The 13,256-nt window shown below is 48.5% G+C and overlaps 1 protein-coding gene across 1 annotated transcript; it reads left to right on the forward strand.

The window, feature by feature from the left end:
• The first annotated feature begins 5,065 nt into the window (after positions 1-5,065).
• Positions 5,066-5,964, forward strand: LOC136619700 (histone H2A type 2-C-like). Its single transcript, XM_066594468.1, has one exon. The coding sequence runs from the start codon at positions 5,154-5,156 to the stop codon at positions 5,580-5,582; it is 429 nt and encodes a 142-aa protein (XP_066450565.1). The 5' UTR covers positions 5,066-5,153; the 3' UTR covers positions 5,583-5,964.
• The last annotated feature ends 7,292 nt before the right edge of the window (positions 5,965-13,256 follow it).

Genomic DNA, 13,256 nt, shown 5'->3' on the forward strand with positions numbered 1-13,256 from the left:
GATGTCCAGCAGATGGCGGAAGTTTACAATGTTCTTCCTCTGGCTCCGTAGAAAGAGCGTTGCAAACCTGCACCCTCTGCTGGGCGCTCTGTAGGGAACTGCAACTACAGAGCCAGAGGAGAGAAGACCTTCGCCATCTGCTGGACATTTGTAGGAATTGCAACTACAGCTTCTGAAGGAAAACTGCCGCTCTCCGCAGGACATCTGCGGGAACAGCAGCTATATAGAGTCAGAAGGAAAATACTCCAAACCCACGCCATCTGCTGGACACCCGCAGGAACTGCAACTATGGCTTCTGGGGGATAACATTGCAAAGCTGTACCCTCTGCTGGGCACTGGTATATATCTGCACCAGGAAGTGCGACTTCAGTCTTCAAAGGAAAAGATTGCAAATCTGCGCCCTCTGCTGGATGTCTATGGCAACTGCAACTATACTGTCAGAAGGAAGACAATTTAAAGTGCATTCGCTGCGGATTTCTGCAGCAGATTTCCGCAGTGAATGCACTTTAGGTTCACACAGGGCGAATTTGCCGCGTTTTTTCCGTTGCGGTTTTGCTGCAGAAGAACTGCTTCTGTGGCAAAACCGCTTCAAAGGTTAATTTGGGCTTGCGGATTTTCGTGTGGAAAAATCCGCAAGTGTTTTTTTCCGCAGCGCTTTTTTAACTTTTTGCCGCCTATTTGGTGCGGTTTTGGCTGCGTCCATAGAGGTCTATGGACAAAAAAGCGCTGCAGAAAAGACCGTAGAATGAACATGCTGCATCTTTTAAAACTGCGCCGCAATTGCATTTCCGCACTGCGGCTGTGCGGAAAAGATCCGCACTGTGAAAACAGCTTTTTGGCAATTCTCATTTGTGCTGCATTGCACTGCAAATGCAGCAGTTTTGCCGCAGTGCGGATATGCAACGGCAATCCGCGGCAAAACCGTGGCAAATCCGCACTGTGTGAACCCAGCCTTGTCTTCGGGTTTTTTTTGCAAGCAGGAGATCCATTGAGATAGAGGACAATTGAGCCGACCCATGCATGATCCGCACTAAAATGGAGCATGTCACGTTTTTCCCCCGCGCATGAAATCCTCAAATCATTTAAAATACCATCTGCGGTCATTTAATTAACCGCGGATGGTCAATGCATTGCTATGGGATGTGGATTTGCATTTTTTCTCCTCTATTTGCTAAATATAATTTCTCTGCGGACATGAGGCCTTAGGGTCTAATGCCCACGGACGGATTTCTGCCGCGTCATTCCGTAGCTATTAGGTTCTACTGCAGCTAATAGGTCAATGTTCACACTGCGGAATTCTGCCACGGTATTCCGCAGCGTGAAAGAAACCACGGCATGTTCTAATTGCAGCCTAAAAACGCGTGGTCGGCTTCCATTGTAGTCCATTGTGAGGACAGTGGCAGTATTGCGTAATTACGTGTCACTGCCGGCCGCGTCATCCCCCACTGCTGGCATGTCATGCGCTGTACTGTGCATGTGCGCCGGCTCGCCGGACGGGATTCAAGCTGCGGATCCGGAGAGATGAGTATGGGGTCTTAGGGGGGCGCCGTGACGGACTCTGCAAGATTCCGCAGGCGGAGTCCGTCACGGCCGTGGGCATGAAACCTTAGGCCTCTCACTAGTCAAGCCAGAAATTTACCGTACACTGATGAGGGGCAAACACCCCGAAACAGCTGTCTGTGTATGGTTTTCTGGCTTGGTTTCCTATTCTTAATCATTGTTGCGACAAGGGGAGAGGGAGGGACTTTAGCAACTCAAGCCGCTGGTAAACTCCTCCCCTTCCCTTTTCTGACGGATTTCATAGGCTCCCACAGGAGTCTATGGGAACGACTGGCGTATTCCAGCAAAAGATAGGACAAGTCCTATCTTTTCCGGTCGCATGTAAAAGATGACAGCTGCGGTAGAGGATTCAGCTGCTGGCACCTCTTAATTGTTTTTCAGGGAAGGGCTTTAAATATAAACCCTTCCCTGAAAAAGAACCCAAACTGGTGTAAAAAAAAATCATATTCACTTTTCTTCAGCTGCCGGGGCTCAGCCGCATACTGTCTCCGCTATCCCTGACTCTGCACTGAAGTTCTTTCAGCAGACGGGGAATTAAGATCCCTGCCTGCTGAAAGAGCTGCGTCTGATTGGCTGAGGCGCTCAGCCAATCACAGGCAGCTCTCGGCCATTCAATGAATGACAGGGTTGTTTTTCAAAGAAGGGTTTATATTTAAAGCCCTTCCCTGAAAAACAATTAAGGGGTGCCGGCAGCTGGGTCCTGTACCGCATGTGGCAAATGTGTTCTGCCTCTCCGCAGGGGACACGGCCGCCCGAGCAAAATACCGGCCTGTAATAGGGCCGGTAAAAAAAAATACCAACGCCAGCTTGGTGGGAAAAATACTGGCCAGGCCGGTGAATTACCGTCCGGGTGGCAACCCTAGCTGTTGCTGGTGGATCCACTCTTGCAATCCCCCTTCATACAAACCCTTAACATCCATGTCATAATTGTATGTGCTGGAGAGTTAAGGGGTTAATACTATTAATGTTCTGCCCTCCTCTTATCTCTGCTGATGGCTGAAACAGACAGGACTCCTGCCCCATATCATGTACACGCTGCCATTACTGCACAGTGTCACTGTATCTGTATAGCTCTGTGTGTTTTAGGGCTCCTTCACACGAGTGTAGGCGCAGTTACGGTCTAAATAGCGTTGTTCTGTGCTGTGTAGGTCGCGCTATCGCGTGCGTATCAACTATACTTTGTCCGCTGCCAGGGACCGGTCGCATCAGTATGGGACACACCAGCGCCGTGATTGAAAAGGCTCTGCAGCCTAATTAGTCCCCAGTGTTATCAATTTCTCTGTGAAATTGCGCAGTTCATTCTGCAGTTTTGCGGAGATTGGTTGCGCATTTTCGCACCCCCATAGACTCCTATGGTGCCTTAGGTGCGCAAATGGCACAAAATAGAGTATGTCACATTTTTAGGTTTTACACGCACAAAATGTGTGCACAAAAGTGAGAATGAACCCATCTGGTGATGGCAGAGAGCGCGGGCAGAATTCACATCAGTGCTCAGGGCTCCATTTGTGGTTCAGGAAAACGGCACCCCCTGGCCGAACAGATCCTTATGACAGAACTGAGAAGACCCCCATTGACTACAACAGGGTCTATTCGGTTTCTGGACGGGCTTCTGGCTTTTTGCTGCGCTATTTCATCCAGTTTTAAAACTGAATTAAGCAACAGAGGAACCTCCGACATTGATGTAACCGGGGGGTCAGGGGAACCCTAAGGTGGTGGCTAGGCTTCTCTTGGTTCAGAGGATAGGGGACCTACCTTGTTTGCTTCTTCCCAGAGCAATGGTTCTGGGGTCAGTACCCTCTGTTGGGCGCTCGGGCCGTAGGCTCTAAGGTTGGCTTGTTAACTTGTTTCATTCAATAACGTTAACACAACTAACCTTCTTCAGCAGAGGTTCAAGTAGCGAACCAAACAGTCTCCGTACCTAACTTAGATTTATTTTACCTGCTGGCATGGAAAGTCCATGGCGGAATAACTGTGCTACCTTTTCTCGGAGCGTTAACACTTGCTAGGACCAGTCGGTAGCTCTGGTGTCATGGAGGACTGGTGTGGAAGGAAGTATGGCAGGAAGAGTGGTTTATAGCTGAATGACTGCCTGTTTACATGGGCTGATACATCATGCTGCATGCAGAAACTAAACGACTAACGAGAAGTGAACAAATTCTCGTTTGTTGTACACTTGGAGCTTGAATTTCTGTGCGATAATCATTGAGTCTTGCTGGATGTGGGCATCTGAACGATTGGTTGGCCCATGTAAAAGGGCTCTTACGCTCAGCTGCTCCCTCAGTCCGTGCCTGGGCCGCTCCTCCCTCCTCCTTTCTGCTCTCAGGATGGCAGGTGGTGATCCTTGGATTTGTCAGAAGTGTGAAGTAACCAAAATCCTGGAACAGCGCCCCCCTGTACAAACCATCCAGATGAAAGAGCCTCTCGAAGTCCTGATGATTGACTACCTACTCATCGGGCAGCCAGTGAGGGGCATCAGAGTGGTATTAGCCCCCTCATTTGAAGAAGTGAAATCTGCACTGAAATTGCGGTGCTATAATTGACGTGCTGCAGCTCCAAGGGTCAATTTCCACAGTGGATGTTTTCTGTGGATGAGACTTATAACATTTCATCCACTTTGTTGCTGTAAATACTGCAGATTGTCCATGCAGAGTCCAGAATACCCACTGTAATCTGTCCTTTGTGAAGACACCTCTCCTTTGGCCGAAGAACACATAAATGAATGGGAAAGCTGGATACCTGGCTGTATACTCTCATTGAAGCACCCAGGACAGATGGGTGAATTCTTTGCATTAGTGGAGCAGTGGCTGTCTGCATGTTTGCTGTGCGCTCCGTTCACCCATCTCTCCCAGAGTATACAGCGGAGTATCTAGTTTTCTAGATTAGTTTTACAGTTAGGAACCCATCTAATAAGGTTTGCCTGGACGCGGCAGATGGGCCCACATGCTTTGATCAAAATGTGCACTAAGAACCTTGCATGTTTATGCAGTTAGTATAAACAACAGTTGTGCAGTTTTATTCAGATGTAGTGTGTATGAGTGCTGAGGCGTGTGTTTCTCTTGTGGCAGCCATGGCTTATGTGCACCTTCACATTTCATTTATTAGTGGGAAGTGCTGGCTTTGTCCTTCTGTCGGCATCTTTTACACCTTATGACTTGATGTGACTGTAATACACGCTGACATATCAGCTTTCCATAGACGGTACTTCCTCTGTAGAAGACGCACGTGGACCTACAGATAATAGACATGTGCAGCCTTCTTCCCGGCACTGCAGAAAGTTCTTGAGCTGTCGTCTGTTGGAAACCCCTCAGTGGGGTCCCTGTATAATGTGCCCTCCTCACAGCCCCTTTGGACTCAGCAGCTAATGGGACATTTGCATTGAATAACCCTTAAACTCCCAACTGTCCTCCCTGCTTCAGTGCAGTGTGAGCAGCAGACCTCACCTCCCCAGCAGTGAAAGGGTTACAGCCGTTACCTTCCATTTCCCGCTCGCCCTGGAGTCACACCCATCCTTCATTAGAAGGAGCCCGCGCTTTTTGAATTCACTAGTCATTTGGACGGTTTTCAGAGGAGCAACAGCAGCACAAAGCAGAAGTATGTCTGGACGCGGCAAACAAGGAGGGAAAGCTCGGGCGAAGGCGAAGACGCGCTCATCCCGGGCAGGTCTTCAGTTCCCCGTTGGTCGTGTGCACCGACTCCTCCGCAAGGGCAATTACGCCGAGAGGGTGGGTGCCGGCGCTCCGGTCTACATGGCTGCGGTACTTGAATATCTGACCGCCGAGATCCTAGAATTGGCTGGTAATGCCGCTCGGGACAACAAGAAGACCCGCATCATCCCCCGTCACCTGCAGCTGGCCGTGCGCAACGACGAGGAGCTCAACAAGCTGCTGGGAAGGGTGACCATCGCCCAGGGCGGCGTCCTGCCCAACATCCAGGCCGTGCTGCTCCCCAAGAAGAGCTCCGGCTCCGCTGCCGCCCCAGCAAAGGGCGGCAAAAAGGGCTCTCAGCAGTCTCAGGAATACTGAGCCCAGCAACCAAGAAACCTAGATAGACCCAAAGGCCCTTCTAAGGGCCACCCACCTGCGTGGAAGAGCTGATATACCGCCGTGTGCTGATACAGTGCTTGTCTTATTGTAACTGCTGGAGAGCGTCAGCATGGCGGCCATCTGCACGTCCGAGTGGGCGGGGCGCAGCAGCTCTGCCATTGTCTTACACCCTAGGGGCTGTTCACATTAGGATTCTCATGTAAGTTTAACGTATAAATAAACCCCTATACGAACGCAGGACACTGTAAACCCCAGGCTGGAGACGTTTCTATACGTCTGGTTTTACTTTCAAAAAATAATTTTCAGTGTAAACTTTTTTTCTTTTCTTATTAAAGTTTTGTAGTTTCTTTGGGACAGAAAAGTTTCAAACAGTCAAAAGTTTGTATTTTTGAACCATAACAGCCTGTGGATGCATGCAGTTATACGTTTTATTTTATTGCTTTTTTTTTTGTACAGGGTTCATGGATGCTTAAATCCTAATGTGAACAGCCGTTTATGTAAGACAGTGGCTTTATCTATAAGCACATGTGCTCCAGAGCCTCAAATCTGGGCGGCAGCCATGGTAAATGCTACAATGTATTGGCTCCTATGTGGTTACATGACTGGACAGGATGGGGAGGAGCTTAATCCTAATGTAGCTGTGGAGAGCAGGGATTCCCTACCGAGCTGCTGTGGCTCCCCTGGGAATCGCACAGCCGACAATGGTGTCATCCAGGCAGCACCCGCTGGGATACACTGGGGTTGGAGTGGAAGAGCTGCTCCGACCCCTGTGTAGTGGCCAGCGCTCGTAACTGCAGGCGCCGCTGCACAGGGGTTGTAGCAACCATCCTGCTCTGACCCTGATGTATTCTGGGGGGCGCTGCCTGTTAAAGGAATTCTACTCGCCCCTCCTGCAGCTCCGGTCCCGCAGCGCAGTGCATAGTCTGACCGCTGACATCTGCGCCCAGGTGAGAGGTCAGCGATCTGCCAGACCGCAGCTGCAGGCAGGCTAAGTGTGAAGCTGCTGGCCAGAGACCAGTAGGGGGATTGCTATTTGCCTCTGGCCAGGCAGAATTCCTGGGACTACTATGGGGGACACTAATACTACTGCAGCCAACATCGGGGTCACTATGGGGGACACTATTACTACTGGGGCCACTATGGGGGTTACTATTATTACTATGGGGGTAACTATTACTATTGTATGCGATAACTGTGGGAAAAGAATGTGGTTATAGGCACAATCCCATTAAACTGAGAGGCACGAGACGTTTTTTGAGTTAGACTCCTCTGTTCTTATTGAAATTAATCCAGCATATAGATGCATTTCGGGGCCGTCGCGGCCCTTCCTCAGTATCTTAGCTGGGGATACACAGCATTGGTGTGCTTCTCAATGCTGGCTGTATATCCCCAGCTAAAATACCGAGGAAGGGGTGCGACGGCCCGGAAATGCATCTATATGCTGGATTAATTTCAATAAAAACAGGAGTCTAACTCAAAAAACGTCTCATGCCTCTCAGTTTAATGGGATTGTGCCTATAACCACATTCTTTTCCTACATTTGTCTATATACTTGCACATCTCCCTTGAAAGGTGTGACGTTTCGTGGACTGGCTGCACCCTCTCGCATCCATTAAAGGGGTTGTCCCGCGGCAGCAAGTGGGTCTATACACTTCTGTATGGCCATATTAATGCACTTTGTAATGTACATTGTGCATTAATTATGAGCCATACAGAAGTTATAAGAAGTTTTTCACTTACCTGCTCCGTTGCTAGCGTCCTCGTTTCCATGGAGCCGACTAATTTTCGCCGTCTAATGGCCAAATTAGCCGCGCTTGCGCAGTCCGGGTCTTCTTCTTTCCTCAATGGGGCCGCTCGTGCTGGAAGCCGGCTCCTTGTAGCTCCGCCCCGTCACGTGCCGATTCCAGCCAATCAGGAGGCTGGAATCGGCAATGGACCACACAGAAGCCCTGCGGTCCACCGAGGGTGAAGATCCCGGCGGCCATCTTCAGCAGGTAAGTAAAAAGTCACCGGAGCACGGGGATTCAGGTAAGCACTCTCCGGTGTTCTTTTTTAACCCCTGCATCGGGGTTGTCTTGCGCCGAACGAGGGACTACTATGGGGGTCACTATCACTACTGGGGCCAACATCGGGGTCACTATTACTAGTGGGACTACTATGGGGGACACAATTACTACTGCGGCCAACATCGGGGTCACTATTACTAGTGGGACTACTATGGGGGTCACTATTACTAGTGGGACTACTATGGGGGTCACTAGTACTACTGGGGCCAATATCGGGGTCACTATTACTAGTGGGACTATAATGGGAGACCTTATCACTACTGTGGCCAATATCGGGGTCACTAATACTATTTGGGGCTACTATGGGGGTCACTATCACTACTGCGGCCAACATCGGGGTCACTATTACTAGTGGGACTACTATGGGGGACACGATTACTACTGTGGCCAATATCGGGGTCACTATTACTAGTGGGACTACTATGGGGGTCACTATCACTACTGGGGCCAATATCGGGGTCACTATTACTAGTTGGACTACTATGGGAGACCCTATCACTAGTGTGGCCAATATCGGGGTCACTAATACTAGTGGGGCTACTATGGGGGTCACTATCACTACTGCGACCAACATCGGGATCACTATTACTAGAGGGACTACTATGGGGGACACGATTACTACTGTGGCCAACATCAAGGTCACTATTACTAGTGGGACTACTATGGGGAACACGATTACTACAGTGGCCAACATCGGGGTCACTATTACTAGTGGGACTACTATGGGGGTCACTATCACTACTGTGGCCAACATTGGGGTCAATATTACTAGTGGGACTACTATGGGGGTCACTATTACTAGTGGGACTACTATGGGGGACACGATTACTACTGTGGCCAACATCGAGGTCACTATTACTAGTGGGACTACTATGGGGAACACGATTACTACAGTGGCCAACATCGGGGTCACTATTACTAGTGGGACTACTATGGGGGTCACTATCACTACTGTGGCCAACATTGGGGTCAATATTACTGGTGTGGGACTACTATGGGGGTCACAATTACTACTGCGGCCAACATCGGGGTCACTATTACTAGTGGGACTACTATGGGGGACACGATTACTACTGTGGCCAACATCGTGGTCAATATTACTAGTGGGACTACTATGGGGGACACAATTACTACTGCGGCCAACATCGGGGTCACTATTACTAGTGGGACTACTATGGGGGTCACTATCACTACTGTGGCCAACATTGGGGTCAATATTACTAGTGGGACTACTATGGGGGTCACAATTACTACTGCGGCCAACATCGGGGTCACTATTACTAGTGGGGCTACTATGGGGGTCACTATCCCTACTGTGGCCAACATCAGGGTCACTATTACTAGTGGGATTACTATGGGGGTCACTATCACTACTGTGAAAATGTGCAGCAAAGACTAGGCAGCATCAGATGGATCTTCAAAACAATTTTCCAATCTTTATTCCTCCAACAAAAGTAAAACCTGCGACGTTTCGGTCACAATTGTGACCTTTCTCAAGCATGGTTAACCAGTACAAACTGACACATATAAATACACCCACTACACATTAACAAACAAAATTCAGGTGTGAGCAAACCAACCCACCATTTAACCCCATAAGTGTATATACAAACCTCACAGAATTGTGGGCTACTCCAAGTCCATGTGAAGACATCACAGAGCCATGCATAGGTTAAAAAGGGTTTGGAACATACAAAAAAGCCCTCATGTTTAGGCATTAGGTGATACTTAAATCAACCCACTTCACAATGAAAAAACCCTCATGTTTAGGCATCAGATGATATTTAAATCAATCTCCTCCCCAATAAAAAGAACATCTTTCCTTATTTCATACTCCAGTAACTTAGCTCTTATTTTAGAATCATTCATATTATAACTGAAGTTATGTATATATACCAACTCTATTCTATTATTAAACCTCGTGTGGTGACCGGGACTGGTCTGGAGTGAATCCACGTGAGTGCTGCTGTTGCCTTTATTATTCACTATCACTACTGTGGCCAACATCGGGGTCACTATTACTAGTGGGACTACTATGGGGGACACGATTACTACTGTGGCCAACATCAAGGTCACTATTACTAGTGGGACTACTATGGGGGTCACTATCACTACTGTGGCCAACATTGGGGTCAATATTACTAGTGGGACTACTATGGGGGTCACAATTACTACTGCGGCCAACATCGGGGTCACTATTACTAGTGGGGCTACTATGGGGGTCACTATCCCTACTGTGGCCAACATCGGGGTCACTATTACTAGTGGGATTACTATGGGGGTCACTATCACTACTGTGGCCAACATCGGGATCACTATTACTAGTGGGACTACTATGGGGGACACGATTACTACAGTGGCCAACATCAGGGTCACTATTACTAGTGGGACTACTATGGGAGACTCTATCACTACTGTGGCCAACATCGGGGTCACTATTACTAGTGGGACTACTATGGGGGACACGATTACTACAGTGGCCAACATCAGGGTCACTATTACTAGTGGGACTACTATGGGGTTCACTATCACTACTGTGGCCAACATCATGGTCAATATTACTAGTGGGACTACTATGGGGGACACAATTACTACTGCGGCCAACATCGGGGTCACTATTACTAGTGGGACTACTATGGGGTTCACTATCAGTACTGTGACCAACATCGTGGTCACTATTACTAGTGGGACTACTATGGGAGACTCTATCACTACTGGGGCCAATATCGGGGTCACTATTACTAGTGGGGCTACTATGGGGGGTCACTATCCCTACTGCGGCCAACATCGGGGTCACTATTACTAGTGGGATTACTATGGGGGTCACTATCACTACTGTGGCCAACATCGGGGTCACTATTACTAGTGGGACTACTATGGGGGACACGATTACTACAGTGGCCAACATCAGGGTCACTATTACTAGTGGGACTACTATGGGGTTCACTATCACTACTGTGGCCAACATCGGGGTCACTATTACTAGTGGGACTACTATGGGAGACTCTATCACTACTGGGGCCAATATCGGGGTTACTATTACTAGTGGGACTACTATGGGGTTCACTATAACTACTGTGGCCAATATCAGGGTCACTATTACTAGTGGGACTACTATGAGGGTCACTATCACTACTGGGGCCAATATTGCGGTTACTATTACTAGTGGGACTACTATGGGGGACACGATTACTACTGCGGCCAACATCAGGGTCACTATTACTAGTGGAACTACTATGGGGGTCACTATCACTACTGGGGCCAATATCGGGGTTACTATTACTAGTGGGACTACTATGGGGGACACTGTTATTACTGCAGCCAACATCGGGGTCACTATTACTAGTGGGACTACTATGGGGGACACTGTTTCAAACGCCCACTAAAACACTGTACAAACGCCTGTGTGAGAGCGGCCTTAGGGTGGTTTCACACGGGCGAGAAAATCGTGCGATTTTCGCCTGATGAGAAAGTCAGTAAATAAGCAGATTATTATGAAACCAATGATTGTCAGAGGTTTCCTTCCCATCTGCGATGTTTTCACTGATGTGGTGTTGAGAGAACAAAAACTCGTGGCTTGCGGTATCTTTCTGCGATGTGCGGTTTATTTATTTTTCCTCCCATGTTTCGCTATGCAGACTCCTTTTTATGGCATCGCACCCCAATAAAGTTGCTTTGCGATGCAGTTTTAACATTAGAAAGTCCTAAGAGTTTCACGATAAAAAAAATCACACAATTTTATGTGATGCAAGAATATTCAAAAAAAAAAGCATTTCTGATGCCAAAAAACGCCGGAACAAGGACACGATTTTACCACCATTTTCTCATAGCCTTAGGCTGCCTTCACACTGGCGTGAAAATCGAGCGAGATTTGTGAGTTGTAAGACACGTAAATATGAACCCCAATTCTATTGAATGGGGTCCTATACATGAGCGATGTTTTCCTGCATGGCACCGCGACGCTATGAGGGAACCAAATCACAGCATGTTCGATCTTGTGCGTGATCTAGCATTGCAGCGCCCATTCTCTCAGCGGCAGCAATGGGAGAAACTCTGCGACCTTCCGCCATGGCTGACTGCTTCTTCCCCAAAATGATGCAAGGCTATTTTAACATGAAAACGCTTCACATCCTGGGGAGTTCACATGGTGATCGCGATTCATGGCCCCATATCTCGCTCGCCAGTGTAAAATTAGCCTTAGGCCACTCTCACAAGGGACACTTTTTGCCGTGATTAGCGCAAATTTTGAGTGCTACCTGCTCTATTTTCACACGTTTTGACGCACCTCATCACCCACCATAGTGATGGAGTGCATTAAGAACCGCTGTCAAGCACACTGGAAAATGCCACGCATAATTGCAGTAAAATGCAGCATTTTTTTGCATTGTTTGTTTAAGAGCAGCGTGAGGCTAACTTCACACGGGCGAGAGTGATATGGAGACGTGAATCACGCCCGCCATGTATGTGAAATCCCCAGGGATGCGAGGCGGTTTCATGGGAGACCTCGCATTGCGTCGTGTGCACCTGGCACATGGTGGGATTCAGCCGCCGGCACCATTGAAAACAATGGGCGATGCGACAGCACGCACAAGATAGGACGTGCCACCGTGTGAAGCCGGCCGTAATGTTTCTTTTCTGGGAATTTCAGCGCTCGCTACAGAGGTATCGCAGGTTTTTTATATTCTTCTTTCACTATTTATGACTTAGGCTGGCTGCACATAGGCGGATTTTAATTGCGGAATCTGGGTCAATGTCTACCCCCCGGGTTCCCCGTCATATACTGTCCTTTACATACTATGGAAAAGCGCTTTTTCCAGCACGCGATTTGAAATCAATAGCGCTTTTTCGCTGGCGGAGGAAAAATTGCAGGATGTTCTTTTTTGTACGGGCTCCACACGGACGGCTTCTATTGAAGTCAATGGAAGCCATCTGACTTGCGGCCCTTCTGCAATTACCACTGCGGGAAGGACATGGGACTCGTGTTATCGCCTAATGATGACGCAGGAAAATCTGTACTGGGTGTGTTCAATGGTGAGCCGTCCGGACCATCTGCAGTATGGAAGAAGAAAAGAAATGACAGGTACGCAGGGTCACCAGAGGGCACAGGGTCGGATTTCGGTGTGGGATCCCACATCCGGAATCCGAAATGCCTTAGTTGGCTCAGAATGATTGGGTTCTGTTTCTGTATAAGTTCTGTCAGACAGAACCAGCACAGGAAATTAGCCTGTGTGAATAAACCCTTAGGGCTCATTCACACGTCCATTCATGTAAACAGCCAGCCGTTCATCTGTGATTGGAGGCTGGCGTACCACCATTCACTCAACGACTATTGCTCCTATGTCAAAGCACAGTAGTGCTAGTGGGATGGCTGACAGTCGTCCGGTGTAAAGGTACCTTTATAGAAGCCAACTCCCATCCTGTGAACCCCCCAACACTAGAGGGCGTAGCAACCGCAGAATCTATTTGTTGTTTCTAACCACAGAAATATACAGATCTGTGTAGCACACGGGGCCAAACTCATTCTCACCGAGGGCCACATCAGCATTTTGGTTGTCTTCAATGACCGCTTATAAGGCCTCATTCACAT

This window comes from Eleutherodactylus coqui, chromosome 3, assembly GCF_035609145.1.
Source record: "Eleutherodactylus coqui strain aEleCoq1 chromosome 3, aEleCoq1.hap1, whole genome shotgun sequence".
NCBI lineage: Eukaryota > Metazoa > Chordata > Amphibia > Anura > Eleutherodactylidae > Eleutherodactylus > Eleutherodactylus coqui.

Coding starts and splice junctions, on each gene's coding strand:
- LOC136619700 (XM_066594468.1), top strand. CDS start 5,154: ATGTCTGGACGCGGCAAACAAGGAGGGAAAGCTCGGGCGAAGGCGAAG.